The sequence below is a fragment of the Diabrotica undecimpunctata genome, chromosome 9 (assembly GCF_040954645.1).
Source record: "Diabrotica undecimpunctata isolate CICGRU chromosome 9, icDiaUnde3, whole genome shotgun sequence".
Lineage (NCBI taxonomy): Eukaryota > Metazoa > Arthropoda > Insecta > Coleoptera > Chrysomelidae > Diabrotica > Diabrotica undecimpunctata.
In genome coordinates, this window is record NC_092811.1 from 121830329 (window position 1) to 121858261 (window position 27933).

Below are 27933 nucleotides of genomic sequence, written 5' to 3' on the forward strand. Positions count from 1 at the left end.
TTTAATGTAGCGTACTATGTTTTCATCTCCATATACTATCTGGGGTCATCATTGTGTCTTCTTCTCCATTCTCTTGTTGTCTCTTCTCTGCAAGGCCCATAGATAGTCCGCACTATCTTTCTTTCCAGTACCAGTAATTTTGTCGTTTCCCGCTGGTTCAGAGTCCATGTCTCGCTTCCATACGTTATTGTGGGACGAATTATTGTCTTATACACTCTTATTTTTGCTGGTATTGAGAGTATTTTTGATTTAAGTACGTTCATTAATGAGTAATATTCCCTGTTTCCTGCAATGATCCTGGCTGCCACGTCCTTTTCATATTTATCAGATGTTATGATTGCTCCCAGTTACTTGAATTCTTTGACGACTTCAAAGTTGTATTCATTGATTGTTACGTTTTGTCTAACCCTTGGTCTTAGGTTCTTCGTAACCACCATGAACTTGGTCTTGTCCTCGTTGACCTTCAGACCAACTACCTTGGCTCCGTTTTCGAATAGGGTGAAAACTTCTTTTGCATCTCTGGTGGATTGTGTAATTGTGTCCACGTCATCCGCAAACGCCAATAGTATTTTTAATCCTTGGGCGGCAAATCCGTTTGTCAGTTGTGGTTGAGCTTTCCTTACCGCATGTTCCATTGCAAAATTAAATAGCAGGGGGGCGAGAGGATCTCCTTGTCTAAGCCTCCGACGTGGTGGTGTCAATTCTGATCCGTGCGGAAGCGTTCTCTGTGCTCACCTGTGCTAACTGTACTAGCTTTCCAGGTACTCCCATTTCTAAAAAAAAAAAGATTAAAAAAGAGTAAAAATACTCCATGGAAGGAATTCCGATTTTACTAGTGTCTACTAATTTGTGTACCAACATGTGTGAAAACGTTACGAGATTAGTTTCACGATCACTGAGCGAGACCGAGAACTTTTTACAACGCCTTATTAAACCAAAAATTAACTTTGAAATTTTTAGGTATTATTACAAAGCCAGTCCTGTGCGACCTAGTTGTGATACAGCGTGCAGGAAGAAGATATTATGTGATCTACATTCTGGTAGATCGCACGATAGGAAAAATCTGTGTGAAACTATCGAATCTAGGATAGATTCGACTTCCAACGTGAGTTGGAAAGACTGGTTATACAATACCATATCAGTTTCGTAAGTAGAACTATTAAAAATCAAATATTTTCTATTTCTTTTTAGAAACTACACTTAACAGTGCATAGGTGGTAGTATTGTTATGCTATTATAGCTTTATAATTTTTCTGCATTCTTAACTTCTTCAGCGTTCTTCTGTACTTTTTCTTTATTCTTTGATAAAATGAATAATTTTTTCCATTTTATGTATACTAAATTAATTATAATACAGCTTAATTTAATTTTAAATTAAAATTTCAAATATATTAAAATTTCGAAAAAAAAAAAATATATTGTGTTAGAAAAAATTGCAATTAAAACAATTCAAGGTGAATAGAGCCCCTCTACTTTTCAGTCAGGTGTTCCATTTGGTGTTTAGAGACTGCTAAATACTATTTAAATAATTTTTCCATAAACATTGGGTAGATGGAATAGCTCGATGATCATGTTGCCTCTCCTACAGGGACAGGGAAAGGGCAGGTTAAGATAGATTTTAGATAACTAAAATGCGATTGGAGGCATGGAATATAAAGACAAAATTCACCAATAAAGATAAAGAAACACTAAAAGAAATAAACAACAAAAAACTAAAAAGAAAAGAAAAGGTCAAACGTAAAAACAATAATGTCAGTGTCCGTTTTTACGTTTTGAATCTTGACAAAGGCAAGGGTTTCCTGCCGAAACGTTGATTTTTATGGAAAATTAAATCTAGTTTCCACATCTAATATAATTTATTGAACCTAAAACCAAGAAAAACTAATTTTATATTAAATATAGTACGGTTCAAGAAACTAAAAACTATATATATATATAATATATATATATATATATATATATATATATATATATATATATATATATATATATATATATATATATATATATATATATATATATATGAAAATTACTGAGTTCTCGGGAAGAACCGCGTTGAGAATTTAAAACTCGACGTTTCGGCACCCATTTTGGAGCCATTATCAAGAGGGATACGGTTCGGTTCGAGTTCGGGGTCTCAATCAGTGTCACTCGACACTGGGGAGTAGGCAGATTGAGACCTCAGTGCCGAGAGACAGTTCTTGCAATATAGAACACGATACTGGTACGTCTCGAGTGAGGGGAGTAGGCAGATTGAGACCCCGAACTCGAACCGAACCGTATCCCTCTTGATAATGGCTCCAAAATGGGTGCCGAAACGTCGAGTTTTAAATTCTCAACGCGGTTCTTCCCGAGAGCTCAGTAATTTTCATTTATCTGACCGCGGAAACTTATCCGAACATATATATATCATCATCATCATCATCATGTGCAGCTTTATCAACCGTTTCCAATTACGGTGCAGCCTCCCTTATTTCAAAGTTATTTTATGTTCTTATTATTATTCGACGATGTCTTAGTTATACGTTGTTGTAATAATTTGCGCTCATTTGCGCCCATATTTTTCTATCTTGTGCTATTCGAGACCACGTTGTTCCTGTTAATTTTCTAATATCATAATCCCATCTGAGATTTGGGCGCCTCTTTGGTCTCTTAGCGTTCCTGGGGTACCACATAGTTGTTCTAGTGGTCCATCTGTTATCTGTTCTTCTTGCCATATGTCCTGCCCATTGCCATTTCAGGGATTTTATTCTTTGGATTACATCAGTCACCTGGGTTTGCCTCCGTATCCATTCAATTCTTTTACGATCCCTCTTTGTTATCCCTAGCATACATCTTTCTAGCATTGCTCTTTGAGTTACTTGGAGTTTCGACGTTATTTCTCTCTTTAATATCCAAGTTTCACATCCATATGTCAAGACGGGTAATATGCATTGATCAAATACTCTCTTCTTGAGGTATAGTGGCATTTTGGACTTGAAGACTATGGAATTTCGTCCGAACCACGCTTGTTTTATTCGTCTGTTGATTTCCGGAAGTAGTGATCCCGATTTATGTATGAAACTTATCCGAACATATATATATATATATATATATATATATATATATATATATATATATATCTACGGCATAAAGTGGACTCCGCCCATGTTAAAATTCAGGTTCAATTGAGCTCCGTGGTCAAGTGGATACCGATATACGGAGCTCACTTGACCATTCCATAATATTGGTTCTGTCGATTCGTCAACATGTAGAGTTTAATAATTTATAAAAATTTTTTGGAGCCCGTAATTACCCCTGTATCATAAATGTATATCGTTTAGTTCACGTGTATATATTATAGGGGTCGTACAGATCTTCTTCAATGTATATTTGAACCATACGTTTATCGGTTTAAGTAAGCTCTGAGAGTTTGGCAACTGTGTGATTATACCGTATATTTTCAACATATACCCTGAACGGTTCATATGGGCTCCTTATTTTTATCTACTGTTCGTAGACAGTGTAATCTAATACGCATTACACCGAGTAACAGAGGATATCTTATTACCTGATATAACTACGTACTGAAAGGTAACTGGTTCTTTAAAAACAGGTATATAGATACAAAAGGATTTGGGCTTATTATTTAATGTAATATTCGGTTGCATAGAAAATTTTATTTTGTCTGCATTTTTAAAAATGTTGTTCTTTTATTTAATATAATTTTATTAGTTCAATGCCAAACTCGATGTTTTTTTTAATTACAAAAATTTCGTAATATATTTTGTTTACGTGAGTATGTCTTTGTACGTTTTATGTAAGCATCCGATTAATAAAAACTAATTTTATTTCATCCAATCTTCTGCGATATCTTGTATAAAGCTTTTTTATTATTTTAGTTCTGGTCTTATTTATGTACAACATATGATATCTCGATAAAAGTTTATCTCAAAATAAATATGTCTAACATAATAATATAATAATTTTTCTAACAAGGTATATTCGGCAGCAGATGCATATAGTGCAAGCGTCTATGTTTTAAGGGCGGAAGGATGTGCACCTCATTTTTAGCTGACAAGCTTGCGAACAATATTATTTCTGGTCCTCAATTTACCTTTTAGTTTTAAACAATAATCTGTGACTGACCCCGTGCGATACAAACTATTTTCAAGGAATTTATAGGGAGTCTACGTTCAACAATTTCATGACATTATTGGATGTTCAGTTTTGTGAAGGCGTCTATGTTAGGGAAATTGAAGGAACACACACGAGCTTTTTAGGGGTTTTGGCTAAAAATTGATTCATAGTTTATTTTTATTGTGCAATAATAGGTGTATCGTCTATATAATAGAAGTCTTAGTATCTACCGATATGGATCATTCGTTTGTGTAAATGTTATACAGTGTAGGTGCCTTTATGCTACCCCAAGCGAGACCGTTCTTCATCTGCTATTTTTACCATTGAGTGATATAAAAAATATTCTCTTGTGTAGGCATACGCAGAAATTATAAGTGAGTTTGTTATCTAAGGGGATACCATATAGTTTTTCAAAAAATATTCTGTAAGTTAAGGTGTCGTAAGCGGCATTTAGATTGAAAAATACCACCACTGATACCCGATATTTTTCGTACCCATCTTTGATTTAGTATTTGTGATGTACATCACTTTGAATAGCTGACAAAATAAAGATATTGGCCGATAGTTTTTGTGGTCGTTGGAGTTTTTGCCAGGTTTAAGCAAGGTAACAACTTTGGCATGTCTCTAGACTTTGGGTATCTCCTAATTTGAATACAGTTGTTCATCATCTGGATAAGCCATTGTAGTGTTTTTGGTCCAGATGTCGTAATAAGCTTTGTGCTCAGGTCCTCAATGTCGGTATTTGTATTATTTTTCATTAAATATATAGATGGTGGATCCAAGCTCAAAATCGTTAAAAGGTTTTCTCAGCTGACTGGTTTTGTCCTTTCTTACTTTGAGTTATTCTTTGCTTTTTTTCCGATAGAAATAATATGTCTATATCTATAATGTGGTTTTCAGCGATCAGCTATATACCAAATACCCTAGGTTAGGCCCTATATGTGTTTCTTGTACTAGAAATTAGTCAGATTCGTGTTTAGTTCATATGTCTGATAAGTTTAAGTAAAGTAAACTTTCTTGATTTTTAGATTTACCCCCTTAACAGTTATAGATATATGTTATTAGAATAGTTGGTTCTAAAAAGGACCAATTTGACAAAATCATATTAAGGGGGTGACTGAAGAATTAGCCGATTAATTAATTAATCATTACCCGGGGTATGCCCGATTGCGGTGGTCTTATTAGTACTTCAATCTACCTAAAGGCTCGTTTTTTAAACCCCATAAGTAATGCGTAATCTTTTACTTTTTATTAAAAATTTAAATTTTACATGCCGTGTATTACTTTTTGAAGATATGTCGAATCAGATTTGTATAGTAATAATTTTAGGTTCTAAAGAGCCTCTTTGTGGAAAATAAATAAGTTTGTGATATCTGTCACAACTCATATATAGATAATAAAAAAATAAACAGTTAAAATAATTGTAAACAATCTTAACTACATACATCGGCGCCACTGTTCAGGTGATGGGTTTATCACAAATATCAAAGGTTACATTTTAATTCAATGTTCTACTTACGTATCTTCAATATTAAAAAAGTAGAAAAAGACATGTTTATGCTTTTATTTTTTTAAATCTATTCTATTTTCTTTCTAGAGTTCCGTCTTTTTTGAACGATCTGTGTTCTTTTTTCAATTGGGCACTTGTCCAAAGCTATGACAAATACTCTGTCCTCTGCTATTCTAGATTAATATGACATTCATTATTTTCTCTAAACACTCTGTCCTCTGATATTCTACATTAATATGACTGATTTATTTTATCTTTCTTGCAACTATTTTAATGTTTATCCTGTGTATCTTCTTCTTCTTCTACTTTTTCTTTTTATATAGACATAACTCTGTCTGTTTTTCAATGTGCCTCCAGTAAGTTGCCTTTCCATTGTTTTCGTGGTCGTCCTACTGATCGTCTTCTTATGGGTTAACCGTCTCTTGCCGTCTTTATTGTTTTATTTGTTGTCATTCGGCTTATACGATCGTTTCATTCTACTCTTCCATTTCTTGATGTTCTTCACCTTGCGTCTACGTCGTATATCTGTACTTCTAGCTCTGTCCCACAGTGTCTTACCATCAATTTTTCTAAGTGTTTTCATCTCTGCTGTTTCATATCTTTTTGGTCATCTCTGTGTCAGATCTTGTTTCTGCCGCGTATGTCATTATTGGTCTGATGACTGTTTTGTAAATTCTGCCTTTCGTTTCTTTTCCGATATTTTTATTTCTTCATAATGTTTCATTTAGGCAGCCTGTGGCTCTGTTTGCTCTATTCACTGGGTCTTCCACTTTAGTTTCGAGCTTTCCGTAGCTAGATAATGTGATGCCTAGATATTTAAGCTCTAACACTTGTTCTATTATATGACCTTCCAGCTCCAATTAACATCTTAGTAAATTTGCTCTTGTAACCATGCATTTTGTCTCTTTTGGGGAAATTAACATGTTAAATTTTCTGGCGGTTATATGAAATTGGTGCAGCATACGTTGTAAATCATTTTCACTGTGAAAGAGTAGTATTGCGTCGTCTGCACAGCAGATTATTTTAATTTGTTTTTCTTCCATTTGGTATCCCTTTTTAATTCTTATTTTTTATTATTTCATCCATAATCAGGTTGAATAATAGAGGACTCAGGTAATATCCCTGTCTTATCCCATTGTCACCTTTAATAGGGTCGTTTAGTTCTTCTTCTACTTTTACTTTTATTGTGTTGTTTTGGTATATATTTTCGATCGTTTTGATTTTTCCTAGAGGTATCTCTCTTGCGTACAATAAGGGGATAACGTTTTTTTAATTTGTGTATCTTCTGTTTATCATTATTTCTTTTGTGTACTAAAAATTAAATTTTGGTTATTATTTCTTAAGATTCTCTTAACGTGTTTATTAATTGTCTTGTTTCATGTGTATCAAGATATGTGTGTCATGATAGATTGTAATGCATATTTCATTTAATGTAATTAAAGTGCTCTTTGTGTTTGCCAATTACTTTCTCACTTCCTCAGCGATAGGTCTTTTTTTCCTCATCAATAACCTTATCCTCGCTCAATACAGCTATTTTAACCCTCTATAGCCCCGTGTGTACTCAAGGCAACAAAGGAGTTTTTGATGCAGAAAACTTTTTTAAAACAATTAACGACTCTAGTATGCCCTCTGTTAATTTCAGGCAACATTTGGTTATACATTTTAATACACTCGATGAACCTATGACAAAACCTATATGGAAATGTTTAACAGTATGTCAAATGGACATGACTGCCTTATTAGTTTGTATTTTCGATCGTGATTTATTGTTATAAATTGTGTACAATATATTTTAAAATACATACAGAGGCATTATATCAGCATTTAGATATTGATTACCGTTGACATTTGTTTATTTTATTGTGTTGTTTCAGTACTGTGATAAAAAACAAGTATGTTGCTTAGATAATAAGAAAGTGATAATGAATTTTCGAGGTACTCAGATATCAATCGATCCAGGATCAAATAAAATGGAAAATGAAGATGATTTGTACGAAGCAAATTTAGACCAGGATACCAATTTAGATTTGGACCAAGATGAAGATGAGGGCGATACCGATAAAACAGAAAAACACACTGAACAAAATGTGCTCAAAAGGTCAAAAATGATCGTAAAAAACATTCAGTGGAAGAGTGGTTTCCGAACAGTATTTCCAATTCCAGAATGGAAAGGTAATTCACCAACATGCAAATTATTAGAACCGGAATCCCCTCTACATTATTTTAAAAAGATGATATCTACCAATATGCTGGAAAACATAGTAGAACAAAGTAATTTGTATGCACTGCAAAAGAATATAAATAAACCATTGAATATGACACTAGCAGAATTAAACCAATTTATTGGATATGTTCTACTGATGTCAATATATGGCTTGCCAAGGACAAGATCATTTTGGCAGAAGGAAACACGTGTTGCTTAAATAGTCGATACTATATCTAGGAATCGCTGGGAAGAAATAAAAACTAAAATGCATTTCAATAATAACGAAAATATGGTCAACAATAATGATAAGTTATACAAAATTAGACCATTCATCAACGGTCTATTTTAAAATTTTCAAAGTATTCCAATGAGTGAAAAATTGTGTATTGATGAACAAATGATACCATTCAAAGAGGCACATTCTTTAAAACAATATATGAAGAACAAACCCAAAAAATGGGGATACAAGGCATTTGTTTTGTGTGATAGCAACGGTATTGTTTATAACTGGGAATTATATACAGGAACTGTTAAACATCCTCTTCATTTGCCTAATGTAGACACCAGCGGTAATGTAGTAATAAGATTGTGTGAGATAGTCAAACCAAACAAATACTATAAAGTATATTTTGACAACTGGTTCAATAGCATTCAGTTGCAGATTGAAATGGAAAAACGTGAACTGAAATGTTTGGGAACTGTTCTTCCAAACAGATTGCCTTATTGCCATTTTTCTGATGACAAGAATATAAAGAAATAGAGCAGAGGTACTGTAGAAGAAAAGCACGCTACAGTAGATGGCATAAGACAAACAGCGTTAAAGTGGTACGATAATAAACCGGTTCATTTGCTTAGTACATTTGTTGGTTCTGAGCCTACTTCGTTAGTCAAGATGTGGAATAAGAAACAAAAATCAAGAATTATTGTATGCTGTCCAAATTCAGTGCAATTTTATAATAAATTTATTGGAGGTGTCGATCTTATGGATTCACTAATTGCTTTTTACCGAACAGACATAAGATCTAAAAAGTGTTATCTAAAAATATTTTTTCACCTTCTGGATTTAGCTGTTGTTAACAGCTGGTTGTTGCATCCTCGTGATTGTGATTACCCTTGCTGTCGTGATTGTAATTACTTTGAAATTAAAAAGAAGTTGCCTTTGTTACAGTTTAAGTACCACTTATGTAGCGTACTGTTAGCAAGCAATGACCAGATCAAAAACAAAGGACGTCCCAGGCTCAGTGAAATTGAGAACGAAATTGTAAAAAAACAGAGGAGAGGATCTACTGCTATTGTCCTACCAAAGGAAGTTAGGCTTGACCAAACCCTTCACTGGCCAGTAATTTCTGAAAAAAAGGGAAGATGCGAAAAACCAGGATGCTGTAATAATTCTAAAGTAATGTGCGATAAATGTAAAGTTGCTTTATGTTTTACAACTACAAATATTTGTTTTTTTGAATTGCATAATAAATAAGTATAAAACTTAATTCGTTAGTTTTTGGTAAACACTCCCAAAACTCTCCCCAAACGAAATTTAAAAAATCTAAAAAAATTAATAGTTGTTGTAAATGGATATTTGAGCACATATACAAATTAAAACATTTTATAAACAAAAAAGTTTACAAAAAAGTCGGGCAATAGAGGGCTAAGATATTTATATTTCACTATATGCTCTATCATTTGGTTTTCATTTCAAATTTGCACCTATGACGAAATTTATAATATCTAATATCTGGTGCTTTCATATGAAACTGGAATAAAACACTTGTTAGATAATATTTATTTGTTTTGAGTACACTTTTTTTAGAACCTAGTATATAAAAAAATAAATATTTGTCTGTCAACAAATTTCTATATAAAAGTACGAGGCACTATTCTCATGCTGTGAGCTTTGCTGCTCTGTTACTTTTATAACGCTTAAGCTATTTTTAATTTATTTTTACATTAATTTGATAGTTTCCATTTTATTAGTGCTGGTGGTATATGACTAGCATCTGTTGGTACTATATATCAATTTCAACATGTGGAAGTGAGAGCACTCTCTTGTTAGTAATTTCAGTGTAAATTTTGACCAAACCAGAAATAACCCATAATATTCTCCCCGTGTGATCTTAGTATTTCCGTTGAATAAATAGTATAGGGTATCCAATATTTCAATCAACGGTATGTCAGAGTGGTTTTTATTAATTTTTATATATATTTGCAAAATGAAAAAGAAAGTTCAGTACAGGCAGTTAAACAGCTGATCTGTCAATTTAGAAGTAAGAGCAAGTACCAACTTGCTGAAAAGTATACCCATACACAAAAGTGATGATAAAATGTACTGCACAAACTGTAGCGGTAAAAGCTATATATAAGCTATATATTAATAATTAGGATATACAGTATTTTTTCTAATACACCTGGAACGATTGAGTGAATAGGTGAACTATCAAATAGGAGACCATTAGTGTGGAATTAGAACAACTTAATAAATCGTTGATCAATTCTCACTATTAGGCAGTTAAAACATTAAACATTAAACTAGTTATTTATAGATTTTAAACAAACACATGATATAATCATAAGAATGAAACCATAGAATACTAATGCCGAACAAGGCTTACCTAAGAAATTAATTTTAACAAGGAGTAATCTACAAGTAAAATAAATATGCTTTTACAGAAAACTGGACAAAGTGCTTTAAAAAGGTGAATGAATTAGCGTAGGTAACAGCTGTTTTGAAACCTAAATATTATGAGACCAATTGGGGATATTATATTACATAAACTAAACCGCTTGTCTACAAAAATTATCAGGAAAATTTGATACGACAGGACAGACTAATGACTTTACAACTAATTGCCACATAAATATCACTTTACACAAATAGGATGATTTTGTATAATATAAGACAATTCATATATTATAAATTATACCTATATAGATACAAATAGTAAAATAAAATTACAACTATTATACACTATAGTAAATACTTATTTAGATAAACGTAAAATATTCCACAGAACGTTAAAAATAAATGTTATAAATAAAGGTGCTTTTCAATTCGCGGTAAAAGATTTGATAGAGTTCAGCACACAAGATAAATTCGTAACAAAATTCATATACCAGTAAACGGTACTCGATACAGCAGCAAAGTAATTTTGGCAATAAATATGTAGGTTGTACTTTACCCATTGGAATCATAGCACCCGCTATGGAAAATGGTGTCTTCTTTGACATACAGCAACCACAAATGTGAAATCAGGAAAGATTAATGTGAAGTTAGGAACATTATATACTTAATGAAAAATGTTATGGGAAATGAAATGGGAATAAAAAAACATTAAGCTAGTTATTTATAGATTTTAAACAAACATATGATATAATTATAAGATTGTAACTAAAATGCTATGGAAGAACTAGGCATACCTAAGGAAATAACTGTCAACTTACTTTCAAATGTACAGTTACCTCAAACAGGAAGATGCCGTATCTCCAATCGTGTTTACGATTTGGAAAGCATCGCCCTGAAAGCTAATACAGAAAATCTCACAGTTTAATAATCAAGGTCTTCAGATTATACGGACTTTCGAGGATGAGTTTAATATAGTAGCGAGTATAATTATTAGTAACAAAAAAACATTAATACATTCAATAGAAAAAGCGCAGAAAAGGGTCCTCCAAATCAACGATAATAAAAAAAATATATGGCTATCATAAGAAGAGCACTACGAAACAGAATAGGACATAATATTTTAATAGACCAGTACAACTTTAAAATGGTTCATCAGCCTAAATAGTTGGGATTTAAGAGCACTTTTAACAAAAACACTACAAAAGAGAATAACAGAATACAAGCTGGCAATGCTAAGTTTTAAGCAAAAAAATTAAATCCAATCTTTATTTTCCTGTTTGACCTTAGCATTAGTTCCCGGTCGTAAAACATTTCTGGGGCTTTTCTTGTGAGTTTTACTTACATTGTTTTTTTACATCCTGATTTTAGTAGTTTGTATTACACTTCTGGATTTAAATTTTCAAACCTTTCAAAATTATATGGGTCTATTGTTACGTTATATGCCCTATTCTACATCGTCTCTTTTGTCTTTTAATGAACATTTATCTGGTTTTCTCGTTACTGACTATTATACCGTTTTTTTTTGCTGGTATGTAATAGCATTACTCAATAGTATTCTAATATTTAATCGATGGATTAAATCCGGATAGCGGATAGATAATCTTTACTTTTTTGGAGAAATTATATTCTAACACACAAAAAACCTATTAAATTGCCAAAACCTTCCTTGGCTATTATATATAATCGTCTGGCTGGTCGTTGGATAATAGAAAGCATGAATGTAGCAGTTTTAATGGCTTGCTAAAATCGGGAAGCAGAGATATCAGTACCAAGTTAATAACTCTTGGAATTGTTGCTTGACCGGCAAAATATTAAATACCAGAAGGTATAACGATAGCAGTCTCACTGCGACCTCGATGGAGAAGGCAAAGCGAAACAACTTCATTATTATTAAACAACATTATATTTTCTAGTAAAATCATCACGATTTTACAGTAAGACAAATTTTCTAATGTTGGTAATCAAAAGATCATGTACGTACCACTGGATTCCCTATTTCGGTATCCAGCAAACTCCTTGTAATAACGATACAGGAAACAAAACACCAGAGATATAAATAAATAAACCAGAGATCTAATAAAATACAGATTCTCGATTCAAATAAATCAAAAATGAACGAACAGCTTACCAAAATAGAAATAACGTCCTTTTAACACGTAATCCATTAACGGTCAATTAACAAAGCAGCTCCTAGAATGATGCTTATGATATAGATTTCATAGGAAACTCTCTCCCGTTCCTAAACGACATCTTCAACAAAGTCCAGAGAGCATGAAAAAAGTTTTACTTAAAATCAACGAGGTGAAAACCAAATACAAGCAAATACACAGAAGAGACCAATTCAATGAATTTAGATAAAACATTAAAGTCAACAACTACGTTTTTTAAAGTATGGAAGACTTTAAATATATTGGATCAATAATCACAGTTAATAATAAAGCCACTGAAGAAATAAAGAACAACTTCAGACCTATTTTAATATAGTGATGCGAATTATGAAGAATGACTAAAACAAATAAGGTTTTATTACTATACTGCTACAAATCCGTATAGATTAGGAACAGATACTGAATGAAGAAAGCTCTTATAAGTCCAGGAGAATTAATTTTATTGACTAAGTTAGATCGGACACAAAATCGGATATCTCAAAAAATTAATATTTCATTTGATTGCAGATTCATAGAAGACCGATCAACGTGGAGAAAAGTTGTAGTTAGCGAAGACTCACCCAGTGTTGTAGCGCTATGTAATGATGACGATAAAAAGAAAGGGCAAATAAAAAAGCAACAAAAATGAACCAATGGTGCAGAGCTGCTTAAAAATCTTGATTGGAAATAATTAATAATGTATATGTATAGGTCATTTCCAGAGCCAATGTGCTAATTGTGCGTAAAATAAAACTTTTTAGACTAAATCTGCTACAGGATTGTGTGACCCAAATACATCCATAGCTAAAAACTATCGATGTTTGTATGAAAGATGAAAATTTCATTTTTAAATGCTAATTACAATAAAATGGTAAATTTATCGCTACGGGACATACCGATGTCGCGGTGTCTACCCGCGAATTATTCTCTTTTAATTAATCTCTTTTAAAAGAATATTGGCACGTACACATAATCACATAATTGTAGACGGTATCTTGTACATAAATACTAAGAAGGTTGTCGTTGTTATCTAAGACTAAGTTTGACAATTTACAGGAGAACCATGTTGGAGTACTATTACTCAGGACTCCCACATGAAGAACATTTAGCTGATAGTTGTGCTCCTAAAGCGCATAAGAGTGTTATAGCTCACAAAATGGGTTCAATTACATTGCAATTTTTTAAAGTTTTTGTGATAAAATGAAGTGATTGATTGTTGTTTTGAAAAAGCAAGTTGTTTTTTTATTTTTGTATTCCTATCATTATATAAATGTACCTGATATTGTAAAACCAACAACATTTTTCATAATCTAGTCTGAAATGGGCTTTCTCTTACTGATAACTATCAAAAGTTTTATTAACTTCTCGTTAATATAATTATGTAGGTATTTAGATTTTTATCTTGTTCTTACTATAGTGCTAAAACACAAATGTAGTCATAGTCTACTGTATTTTTTTCGTAGGTTTCATAGTTTTTAACTGTGTGATAGCCTATGTGTCTATAATAACTTACGCATAGAAAATAATAGAATTTTGTACCTCATAATTTATGTTTATTATCCTTTGTTTTTTTTGGAACATCTAAAAGTATAGCAATACATTTTAATTATTAAACAAAAGAGAAAATAAAAACACTTTTTGTGGTGTGCCACTTAACCTTACACAAAATCGTACACAAATAGTCAAATGGTAGTAAAAGTTTCCGATATAAGCAGACGGCAGAGGCATCGCCGCGCACGATGTCCATACTATGACATGTTTTTCATACGGTTTTCGGATCGATTTTTTCAAAACATCAAATATAATCTATTTTTGCCTTTCTTTATTTAGGCTAACCGCTACTGTTTTTTTCTTCAGCGTTTCTTCTTAATCTAGATTAATGTTATATTTACAATTCTTTCTGAAACGAGCTATAATTTTTCTCAAATATCCATATTGTTTGGTTAAGGCGCCTTACGGTTTAGCATGCTGTGTCAGATGCTCTTTAAAGTCTCTTTCAATATTAATATCGTTTGAGAAATTTTTCCCAGATACTTATATTTCGTTAGCTAATCTACCATTTGAAGTTCAATTTTCTTTTAATATTAGTTTAAATGGTCCAGTAGTGTATTCGAACAGTTCAGTTATAAGCAAAATTAGGTGTTGTTGTACACCTAATTCTTTTAGTATCAGTCATAAGTGTATCCATTTGGCTCTGTCGAACGCTTTACGATAATCTATAAAACAAATCTATAGTGGGATATTAAATTCCCTAGACTTTTATACTTTTTTTGGACTTTTATAATAATATCTTTAAAATTAAATGTTTAGTGAAAATCTCTACGCGACTTTAATGCATTAAATATTTTAATTAAAAATCGACATACCTATTAAAATTAGACAGTAAAAAATTATGTCATTAAAGATTGATTTATAAATTATTGTAGTTTAAATTCAACTACGATATGAAACAAATATTGTATGTCATAATCTACAGTAATCGAAAAATTACAAAGACCTTCCTGTTGTACAGTTTTCTTGAATTAATAGGGTAACAAACATTATAATCCTACCGAAGGGGCTTCTACTTTCATAAACTGTTACACGATTACTCTATCCGATGTACGTACATTTATGGACTAAATGTTTCAGTGCCAATGCATTTTAACAAAAAATACTAATTAATAAAAATGGAAACTTAACTTTTCCAAGTTTATAATAGACACTTTATTTTTGAAAATATATAAAGCAAGTAATATAAATTACCGTCTTGTTTATTAAAACTAAAAAGTAAACTAAAGTTATGTGTCGGTTAACAATTTATATTTAACTTCATTAGCCAAATAATCCTGAAATTCCTCCATGACTAAATTGATGGATATTTAAATAAATTTCAAGTTCCAAAGTGTACCTGCTGTAAAATTTGAAAATCTACTACTAATACAATTATTGGCAACATCGCAGGAGTTTAGAAATGTACACAGAATGGTAAATACGGATCCCATAAATGGTTTATCCTTTTGTGGAGTCCACTTAATCCTACATGTTGGTCGGAGTCTACATAAAGCGCTACTCAGATAATAGTATACACGGTGTATATTTTACTGGAGTTAGTATAATACCGTTTTAGAACGGAGCTTACATTAACCGCTAGATGTATATATATATATATATATATATATATATATATATATATATATATTATACTGTATACCCAATTAACCTCAACCCCCCTTTTATATATATATAATTTAAAACTTGTACATTTTCCTGTAAGATATTAGACTACAAGCCCATGAGAGATTTTTAATGGACCATTTGACCCAGCATGAATCCCATACCGGGTGGTGAATCGTCAAACAGGACATAGGAAACTCAAAACTCAATGGGAAATTCTAAACTGTTAAATTCCTGCCTCCCTAATTCTTTTACGTCAAAAGTCATAAAAAAAACTATTTGTAGAGGACTGAAATCTGTATTAAAAACAAAATTTAAAATAGTTTAAACGTACTCTAAAATTTTGGAAAATATATTTTTCAGGCCACCCCTAATAAAAGTTAGGCCACACGTAGTGCAAGAATGTGTATGACGTGTTGCGTTTGATCATACTGATGTAAGATGTTTGTCACTTTTTGAATTGTCATTATTTTTATTTTATGATTAAATTATAAACAATAAAGTTTACTAAATACTAATACTACTACTGAACAATAAATATTACTTTGTAAATAATAAATTATATTGTTTACACAGCAATAAAGTTAATGAAATGTACCAAGTTGACGAAAAATCGCTATGTAATATTCAGGCAATAGAGCGAGCACTGGCAGATCTTTATTTAACGTAAGATATTCTCACACACTCCAATTCAATTCCAGGTTATACAGCAATTCAAAGAATTTCTATATAGTTTTACTGTGATCCTTATTCCTAAAAATAATTTATGATAATTTCTAAAAATAAAACTATAACAAACGTTCAAACATTCCGTCATTTTGTACTAAACAGTTTTCCAATAGATTATAAAATTCTCGTCCAACATTAGCTGGAACGAGTGGCGTTATTTTTGCACACTCTTCAATAATTCGCATATTTATACGTCCATGGGTATGGCTTTCAATAATATCCTCAATAATATAATGTACATTCATCACTAAACAAAATGTTTTTTTAAAAATTGTATGTCTGCATTAGCCCTCTCTAAAATTTCATAACAAAGTTCCGCTTGTCTTTCAGCATCTCCTTCTCTTAGTTCTTGAGAAGGAAATTTATATGAACGGTATTTATTCCTTTTCAAATTTTTTAAGGCCGTGGAATTATGAATATTAAACTGGTCTGCAATGGTCCGAGAACTTTTTCTAGAATTTTCTACTACTGCTCATTTATTTTGATTTTCTAAATTTCTTGGTACCTCAGCAATATTGTTTGTACAAGTACAATTAGAAATCACGGTCGTAGTATTTTCAAAATTTTGTAAAATCCTATGGATTTTTTAATGACTTGGTAGTGGTTTATTGGAATATCTAGCTAAATAAAGAACTGACACTAAGCGCACTTTTGCCTGGATAAAATTTTTTTATTATTGATACTTTCTTCTCAACTGAGTACATTTTAAAATAAACTTTATTGTTTTGTAAATAACTCACAATATAAAAATTTTGGCCATTCAAATATTGTCAAATATCAGAAACATCAATATGACCAAACGCAACACGCCATACACATTCTTGTACTGCGTGTGGCCTGACTTTTAGAGGTGGTCTGAAAAATGTATTATATTTTTGCAAAATTTTGGAATACGTTTAATTCGTAGCACAATTTTAACATTTGTTTTCGATACAGATTTCAGTCCTCTACAAATATTTTCTTATGACTTTTGGTGTAAAACAGTTAGGGAAGCAGGAAATCAACAATTTAGAATTTCCCGATGAGTTTCTTACGGTCCGTTTGACGATTCACGACCTCGTATAAGACAATTCTACAAATGTAATAACAACTTTGGAAAATATGCCGTCAATTAGGTAAGACAAACTTACCACTCAAACTTAAAGGGGGGGGGGGACTTTTTGGCCAAACATATTTGTACAGCATACAGATAAGATAAGAATTGGAGGTATAGTTTCTAAAGTTGTTACTAAATATTGTAGTATTGACTTTTATGTGATTCATGTTGGGTCAAATTACCCCCAAAAAATGTCCCATGAGCTTGTCTATATCTATAAATGCATGGATTATTAAAAATTTCCAACAAATATGTTAGAAAATTAAAATATAGATATACTTGATAATATTTAATCACTTTTTAATAACCAACGGTTATGGATTCTTACTAATCTACTTACTTTATTTCTTATAGAAAGGTAAAAAGGGATAAAGGTGCCAAAGAGTCTCTTTAAGGTGTTCTAGGTAGGTACTGTGGTATTGTAAATACTATTTTTTATTTTAAGTTACTCTATTTTTTTCTATACTAACATTACTTTTCATCCAATGAATTATTTTGGTATATTAGCTGTGGATTATTATGTGTATGTACGTGACTATGTATACAGGGTGATAAACATATCGTTGATGCCGTACAGTGTTACGAAAGACTCTGTATATTTGTAACCAATTTTAAAACGTGAAGCTTACAGCTACCTTCTAGTTATGTATAATAACTTTTTTGATATCTTCTGTAATAATAGATATAACACTTTGTTCCAAAGTTGGTTACCCTGTATAGCGAGTTGAAAGTGTCGTTTGCCAATTTTTTTCTGAATCATTAAGCATAAATAAATAGATTTTTGGATAACTGAACTAAGGCTCTGATTAAAAATAGCAATCTGATGCCATTTTGTAAAATTATTTTAAATAGTATCATATTGCAAGCAGTACAACATTAGAAATATCTTCTATAGTTCAAATATCTTTTGTGTATTTGAAAACATCTGATCAATTTATTTTCCAGTTTTTCACATTCCTTATATAATTCATTCGGGTTTTTACGGAATTTTTTATAAATGACAATATATGACACTCGGTATGTTACAACAGACAAAGAAGAGTTATTATTTTACTGGAAGTCAACTAAGGTAAAGGGTAAAATGTTATATTCACTCTATTCTTCTTTATGGTGTCGAAGCCTGGACCGTTAATGTTGACTTAATGAGAAAACTGGAAGCTTTTGAGATGTGGCTTTTGGTGTTACACAGAATGGAAAGAGACAGAGAACTTTTGACCACCATTAAAAGGCGAAAGACAGCATATTTGGAGCACATACTTAGAAATGGATCACTACCTGGTCGAAAGTAGGGTAAGGGCTAGAATTTCAAACATCAAAAAGGAAAGAGGCTCTAAACATGAACGATACAAGGTAGAAAGACTCAAAGAAACAAACAAAAATAAAGAGTATAAAGAAAAGATAAACAACAAACTAGAAAACAGAATAACACCTGAAACCCTAAATAAAGAGTGGGAAGAATGCAGAGACATCATAAAAGAGGCAGCTAAAGAAGTACTAGGCATAAAAGGTAAAGAAAGAAAAACAAGAACGAACACAGACAAAAAAACAGAGCATATTTACTGATGCAACAGGGGCACAAAACCCGACAAGCAGAGGAAGAATATAAACGACTACGCAAAGAAGAAAAGAAAACTCAAAGAAGAAAAAAGAGAGAATATATGAACAAAGAACTTCAAGAACTACAAGAACTAAGTAAATCAACAGAGACAAGAAAATTTTATCAGAGACTAAACAAAAGCAGAAAAGACTTCAAACCGAGAACAACGATGTGTAGAGATAAGGAAGGTAATATATTGACAGAACAGCAAGAGATACTAAGTAGATGGACAGAACATTTTACGGAAAAGTTTGAAGGAGATCGGAGAGAGACGACCCCTGACATACCATTAGACCAAGCAGACAACAGAGAAAAGACTCCACCAACAATAGCCGAGATTAGAGCAGCAGTAGAAAAATTAAAGAACAATAAAGCACCGGGATCGGATCAAATAGCATCGGAGTTACTAAAGGAAGGAGGAGACGCACTACAAAAAACAATACATGAATTGATAACAAAGATATGGTCTAATAAACAGCTACCAACGGAGTGGAATAGCGGTATTATTATTGTACCATTACATAAAAAAGGAAATCAGTTAGAATGTGGAAACTACCGTGGAATCACGCAGCTGAAAAAGAGTAATTTAGAGAAGAAAAAGTAAATCAAAACGGTGAAAGAATAATAAGTTTCATATTTTTGACAGATGTCAATAAATAAAAATGCATTTTGTCAGAATGTAGGAAACTGAAACAATAAACAATTCGATTGTTCTTAATAAAAGTTGAAGAGTGTCAAAAAAGTAGTTGCAGTTTATACTTTTTCCACGTATCAAGATTGACAGAATTGCTGTAAATCTGACTGTTACAAAAGCTTCCAAATGTTGTATGACTTGTCATATGATCCCATTTCCAATTCTCTTACAAAATGATGTTTATATTTTAACAATTACGTAACTAAAATATCATAATTATTATAATAGTACCTTAGTTTAGTGACTGAATATTGGTTCAGAAAATAGTTGTTAGTAAGGCCTACTTTATACACGTACACTATAATAGCTTACAAATGATTAGAATTTAAGTTTTGTTCTTCATTTTTAGAATGTCAGTACTGATGTCAATTCCACGACTAACCACCAAATATGTACTCGGACTAGGATAAACCGTTATGTAGTTTTAAGCATAAATACAATGTGTGGAGTCCAGAAAAGAGAGTAGAGTGATGGGACGGATCGAAAAACATTGTTATATTGTTAAAATTAGTATTAGTTTGAAGGTGTGTGTAAGTTAGAAATAATTTTGCAAATGGTGCTTCGTTTTTATCTCTCTATGATTATTTTGATGATAATAGTAAGGTTTGTTCAAAGTTGTGGTCTTCATGGAGTGTGTGAATATTTAGTAAAAACATGTTATTAGTGAAAACACCTTAAAATATGCTGCCAAATTATGCAAAATTTCACTCCATATTGTTAGATGTACACTTTTTAAAAATATTTTGATAGTATTATAATCTCTTCATAGCCAAAAGAAAGAACAATTTGGACAATTCTTCTTATTTTAAGACAATGCCTTGTTTTTTTCAAATTTATTGCCCAAATTGGGATACCAATGTGCAACTTTCATACCAGTATTTGGTGAGTCTTCTTCTTTGTCTGGTGCCTTCTTTTGCAATCTTTGCAAGTCTCATTATCACCCATTTTCGTAGTCTCTCCATGTTCTTTTTCCGACTCCAAATCACTTTACCTACAATAATTTGAAGATTACACAGAGTCCTGATATTGCTGCTCCTCACTCCATCTTTAGGTGTTGTTAGTTTCTTAATATTTCGAATATTATTAAACTCTACAACAGGCTTTTTAATTTTAAGATACATTAAATGCACACGTATTAATAATACCATGAGCACCATGACATGACGATGACGATAATGATTATCGTCTCTACATATTAGGCAACCAACAATGTTCACCTTAGTAGTCCGGGTTGCCTAACAATATTATATAATAACTAAGTATTTTTCCAGTAATTAATTTTAGTGTCTTCATTTCTGTCCTTAGTAATTTCTTATAAATTTCTGCTGGTAATTGCTTATGATTGTATGCAAATTTACTCATTATCACCTTCAATATACATCTTTTCTCATTTCCTGTAACTATCGAAGTGAATGTACCATTTCTTGAAACAGTGCTCCAAGTTTTCTTATGACAGATAGGTACTTCAGCAAATATGATGATTTCTTTTTCTCGCCCTCAACACGCTCAAATATTGTTTCTTTAATCACAAATTTCATGTTAGGAAGTCACACGGTGTTATAGCTTGCGAATAAGTTGGATGACCTAACACTGGAATGACTGACTGAATGATTGACTAAAATCTCCTTAAGACTAAAATCTCCCGACTAAATTATTAATTAATCTTTCAACTAATTTCGATTCTTAAGAGTCATTGCAATGTAGCCTATACAGTTGAATTAAATTTAACAGATAATATCGCTAAATATTGCAAAATCGTTTATCTAATTCACACACCTTCCTGTTTATGTGAATCTTTGTACAGGGTGGTGCCTTAAGGAAAAATACATTTGGAATCTTAATTATACGTTTAAAATTATACAAATGTTTGCAGTTGCTCACCAGATAAAGACAGTAAATATATTTATCATTAAAAACGATTCTGTGATTACGATTAAGAATGGTGTTATTTACTTTATATAATAATTGTTTAGTCATTTTATTGTCATATTCGCTTTCGTAATACTCTATCTATGTGTATTTTCTATAAAAATTCTTTTGAGTCGATATAGCAAGCTATGGAAATTTTAAAGAGTGTAAAACTGGATAGAAGGATTACGAATTTGTAGAGATTCAAGTTAGGAATTCGGCAGAAAAACATGTATTTTAAAAGGAACGAGACAAGGTTCTATATTTTCCCTACTGTAAACTGTGTTTGTTATTAGAATGCAATTAATCTGAAGATATTGTTTTTTGCCTATCAATTTGGATGATCCTGCCATGATTGTGCATAATGTCAGTGAAAGCGCCAAAGTTGGTCTAAAATTAATTGTTAAAAAGATAAAATAGGTAGTAGTTAGCAAAAATCTTAACCTTAATCATCTTCATGGTAAAATAGAGTAGATAACGGTATTTTCGCAGTAGTAATGCATGTTGGAAATGAGCTTGTTGGTACATTCAGACCAGCGCGAGTATAACGAGTATATAGCGACCTTTATAACGTTTTCACCAAAGACGACTCTCAACAAATTTTCAAAGAATACGTTTTATTTTCGTTTAACAAATATTCTAATATGCACAAATTATTTAGTTAGGTTAGCACACCTGATTGACTCGACAAATGTCGTCGTTTTCCAACGCAAATGTTCAGTAAAAACTTGTAAATACTTTTTGGTTGTTTATTTGTACACAGGAACAATATTCAAGACATTAGATGTAGAATTGAGCAGGCTAGAGAGGTTTTACTCGAACTCCACCTCAATGTGCAAATCGAAACGATTAAATAAAGTAAATTATTAACCAAAAATGATTGAAAATATGTTTGGTCCATTTAAATGAAATGGTACGATTTGGATGATGAAAGATTTGGACTGGATTAAGAACATGAATATAAAAGGCAGTTAATAGTTTATACATTAAAAGAACATATCATTATACTTTATAATGCAACAAAATAAGGTTTGACAGGCACCTGAAAATACATATAGTTGGCCACTTTGCTTACATTGCACAGCAAAAGGTCAATACATGCAAAAATTATTATAGGCAACTATATAATATGCGTTTCTCACTTATTGCTGTTCACTAATACGATACAGTCAATTTATAGAGTCACGCAACCATTGTATGGCTTTATACTACAAGAATTCTCTAAAGAAGACCTAACCTAGAAAGACTTTGTTTCCTATAAGTAGACCTAACCTAATTTAGAAGATTTTGCTTTTTATAAACAGACCTAACCTAACTTAACCTAATTTTTCACTAGTATATCCTAACTTTTTGAAAAGATCTCAAGAAAAGACATGTCAAAAAAAAAGATAAGTTATTTAATTCTTCAGTATTAATATTATCGAGAAAAGTAGAAAGTTTTCATCACAGTTTTTCGATCACGAGCAGATTTTTGGATTTTTTTGTATCTATTCCATTTGCTTTGTTCTCACTGTATTGTAACAACTTTTAATGCCACATAATGGTATATAGAAACGTGAATCCCGAATAAACTAAATAATAAGAATAAAAATTATAAAAAGTATACTTTATATCGTAATTTTCAGATATTACTGATATACAAAAATATATCATCCAATTGTGCTGCTTGTATAGTTCGAGCTTCCTTGTTTACGTTCTTCAAATCGTCTTAGTTTTCTCACGGAAATAGATTTCTGCGTAATCCAGCCACCTAATTCTTGGTCTACCTCGTAGATTATTTCCTTCTGATATTTGTCGATAAAATATTTACGTCCATACGCCATAACAGATCTGGTCAGCATCATACATACAGAGCACTAAAAATTCGTCAGAAAATGTTTCTCTTGCAAAAATTTAGCTTTGCTTTATCTTGTTTCGCGAGGACACTTAGTACTACTACCCTTAGTATCTTGCGGTAAATTCTTTTTTTTTGTGTTCCTCCTTGACCACGATATTCCAATTATTTCAGTCCTCTTAGGTCTAACTCTAGGACATCGTTTTGTATTTCATGTACCCACCTAAATCTTGGTCTAGCTCGTAGATTATTTGCTCCTGGTATTTGTTGATATAAATTTTGTAAATCGTTCTTTAGGCATACACTCAAGTGTCTCAAGATTCTCATTCGAGTTTTTTCACTATTTATACAAGATCTCCTGTTTTCCTTGTCAACCAGGATCTTTTAATAGTTTCAATGCTTTGAGGTCTAGCTCTTGAAGATAGTTTTTTACGACATATAGTCACCTAAATCTTAGTATAACTCGTAGATTTTTTGTTTCTGATATTTGTTGATATAATTTTGGTATATCTTATTTCGGACATGCACTCCAAATGTCCCAAGCTTCTCATTTGAGTTCTTTTCGTCATTGCAACAAGATACGAATTTCCATAGAACTAGTCAGTATCAGAGACAGCACCATACATTCGTCTGAGATTGTTCATCTCGCAGCAATTTAGATTTGCTTCATCCTGTTACTGAGCAAATTTATTTCAGTGGTTTAAAAGACTACTTAGTGGCCTTCAGTATATGTGGTAAATTCTGCTTTTTCAACCAGAATCTGTTAATTGTTTTAGTTCTCTGAGGTCTAGTTCTTGAAGATCTTCTTTTACGCCAGGTAACCAAATAAATCTTGGTCTAGCTCGTAGATTTTTTATTTCTGGTATTTTTTTATTTAATTTTTTTAAATTTTATTGTATCAAGTTTTTACGGGCAAGCACTCCAAATACTCCAAATATATCAATCTTATCTGAGCTATGTTTCTCACTGCCTCAAGACCTAAATATCCACAAACCTAGTGAGTAACATATCTTCTTTTTCTTAACATGCCATACACCAAAGTGCGTAGGCGACTATCTCATTACTAGAATTCTGTTCTTGGCGGCGTGACACAGCTCGCCTGTATTGTGTATTCCTGTCCATTCTTTAATATTTCTTAACCAGGATAATTGTTTGCGGCCGGCTCCTCTCCTACCTTCGATCTTCCCTTGTAGGATTAACTGTGGTATTTCATATTTTGCTCCTCTCAATATGTGCCCAAGGTAACCAATCTTGCGTTTTTTAATTAATTTAAAGAGTTCTCTTTCCACGCCGGCTCTCTTAAGGACGTCATCGTTTCGAACTCTATCCACCCAAGGTATGCGCATCATTCTTCTTAATGACCACATTTCAAATGCTTCAAGTTTGTTGATAGATGTTTTTTTCAAAGTCCAAGTTTCCATGCCATAAAGCAAGATGGACCATATGTAGCACTTGACCATTCTGTAGCGTATTTCGAAATGTAGGTTTTGATTACATAGAAGCGGTCTGAATTTCACAAAAGCTTGTCTTGCCATTTGTATTCGGGTTTTTATCTCTTGTTGTGGATCCGATTGGTCATTGATTGTGGTGCCAAGGTATTTAAAAGTTTTCACGCGTTTTATGCGATCGTCACCTATGCATATTATCGGGTTTTCTGGAGGGTTTCTGCTAATGACCATATATTTCGTTTTCAAAATGTTGATTTTGAGGCCATATTTTTTACCTATGCTATTCACCCTATCAAGTAATAACTGCTGATCTTCCAATTTATCAGTTATAATTACTGTGTCGTCCGCATAGCGTAGGTTGCTAATTGGCCGTGTCTTCTAATGCTTCCGCAAATATATTTTCAACATATAAATTAAAAAGCATCGGAGAGAGTATGCAGCCTTGGCGGACACCCTTCCGGACACCCGGAGTAACATATACAGTACCACAAATTCGTTGGAGAATTTTCTTTACGCAGTAATTAAACTTCTTCCTTAAAGACCCTTGTTTCAATTTCCATTATCTCAAATAGCAGTTCAAAATGTCTCAAAACAAGATAGAAAAACGAAATGCACGTACAGTCAAAAAATACTCCAATAAAAAATTAGAGCAAACTACAAAAGATTTGCGTACGCTAGAACATAACCCAAACATATATCCATGGGAAAAATGGGAAAGGAATTTCAGAAAGATACAAAACAATGAAACTTTGGCTACAAAATTGAAAAAACATGCCTTAATGTAATCACCTGTAAGCAAACCAATTGGATGGAACGTTTTTTTTTCGATAAATGGTCTATTTTCACAAATAAAACTGTTTGGAATGATTGGGATAATTTGATTATTTATTTATTGGTCCACCCTGTATAGACAATAAATATTTTTATATATATTATTATTTAGGAAGATATTTGATAAAAATAACCCATATTTTGATATATAGAATTAATTTTATAAACTTAAATTCAAAAGCAGCTATTTTTACGAATCAGAAACCTTTTTTCTTCTTAAAAATAATACAGATAATTATGATACTGTGTGGTTTATTAAAAGAAAAGAATCGGTTCATTCACCCTGTAAGATTTCGCCAAAAAGATATTTTTCTTCTTACTGTACTCATTTGTAGATCACTTCTCATCCAACCACTGAGGTGAAAATACTACAATCATACATAGAAGAGTCAAGACAATTGACAAAAGACATGTTTCACGCGCAGGTAGCAAGCCTGTGACAGGCCGTTTCGCCCCACGTTGGACGCCAAAAATGTCATTGCTTTGGTTATACTTGTAACAAAAATTTGATAAGTATTTTTATAACTCTTTTATTATCATCATCATAAGCTTGACAATCCTTTGTGCATCGACAGTCTTTGAGTAACTCTTCCGTCTGTTTGGAACAAGATCTTTTCAGATCTTTTTAGATCTTTTTCCATATATCTAAGTTTGGGTCTTCCTTTGGACCTTCTCTCTACTATTCTACTACTGGCACCTGACTTAATATTTTCTTTGGTATTTCATTCTCCTGCATCCAGCACAAGCTTTCAATCTATATAATAACTTCTTCATCCAGGTCTTTTAACATAGTGTCTTCTTTGCCTCTATAGTTCGCAACGAACATCTTATCTGGAGTGTTTTCAATTTAATTCGATTCCCGTTTTATTTACAACTGTTTCGTCCCAGGTTTAAAGAATGTATAGAAAACGTAAAGTAAAAATAGCTGTTTTCACCAGTTTGGTTTTTTGGTATTTATGAACAATCTGTGCAAATTTTGTAAACAAAGAAGGCTGTGTATTTTTGACAAGATCAAAATACCAACATATATTTGATATTCGTAGTAAGTAAGCGTGAATTATTTATTTTTTTTTTGTATAATTATAGGCTAGTGAGAGACGTTACAAAGACCAGGACGTTAATCGATTAAGTTAGGTAATTGTATTTTTTAAGCAATAAGGTGATGTCCTTGGAAAAGATAGTACAGTTTAAAGCAATATTTTACCTGACTATATTTCGGTGCTGAGTAGATAATTTAAATTTAGGCGTAGTTACAAATTGTTTTATACTTCAAGATTGTACATACACAGTGGTAAAAATAAATTGTATCAAAATATATCTTTTTGTGTATTGGTTTGACTTTTTTTCAAAATGAGAAGGTTATTCTCATAGTTTTCTTTCAGATTATGGTATTGTAACCTCCAATTGTAATGTAACAACTACAAAGTGTAGTAATTATCGTACCATCTCACTGATTTCCCATCCAAGCAAAATATTACTAAGAATCATTAAACGCCGTTTGCAACAATACTTAGACAAACAAATTCCCCAAGAACAAGCAGGCTTTGTCAAAGGGAAGGGTACGAGAGAACAAATCCTTAATATGCGGCAGCTCATAGAAAAGGCCCGCGAATTTAAAATTCCAATAATAATCTGTTTTCTAGACTACCAAAAGGCATTTGATTGTGTGAAGTGGGAAGTTCTCTGGACAGTTCTTCATGAGATGGGAGTTCCAGATCATTTGGCAATATTAATTAAAAACTTATACGAAGATAACTCAGTTAAAATAAGAATTGAAAACCAACAATCTGATACCTTCAAAACCAGCAGAGGTGTACGACAAGGGTGCATACTATCTCCAGACCTGTTCAATTTATATGGAGAATACATAATGAGGAACGCACTCGATGGATGGAGAGGCGGCATCTCCATTGCAGGAAAAAAGATCTCAAACTTAAGATTCGCAGACGATACAACACTGATAGCAACATCTGAAGAGAAGATGTCGAGACTGATAAAGAGAGTAGAAACCGAAAGCAACAAGTGTGGGCTCAAGATTAAT

General features: G+C 32.1%; 1 protein-coding gene across 5 annotated transcripts in view; it reads left to right on the plus strand.

The window, feature by feature from the left end:
* LOC140451378 (sphingomyelin phosphodiesterase) overlaps nt 1–27209 on the plus strand; it is a 111157-nt gene extending 83948 nt beyond the window's left edge. For 3 of the 5 annotated variants that reach the window (XM_072545143.1, XM_072545145.1, XM_072545148.1), the window contains 2 exons: nt 961–1146; nt 20221–27209. In XM_072545143.1, the coding sequence (XP_072401244.1) occupies nt 961–1146; nt 20221–20281 (247 nt within the window). In that variant the 3' untranslated portion in view covers nt 20282–27209. Of the gene's footprint in view, nt 1–960; nt 1151–17934; nt 17985–20220 lie in introns of those variants that run through there. The other 2 variants (XM_072545146.1, XM_072545147.1) reach the window with 2 other exon arrangements.
* Nucleotides 27210–27933: the final 724 nt, after the last annotated feature.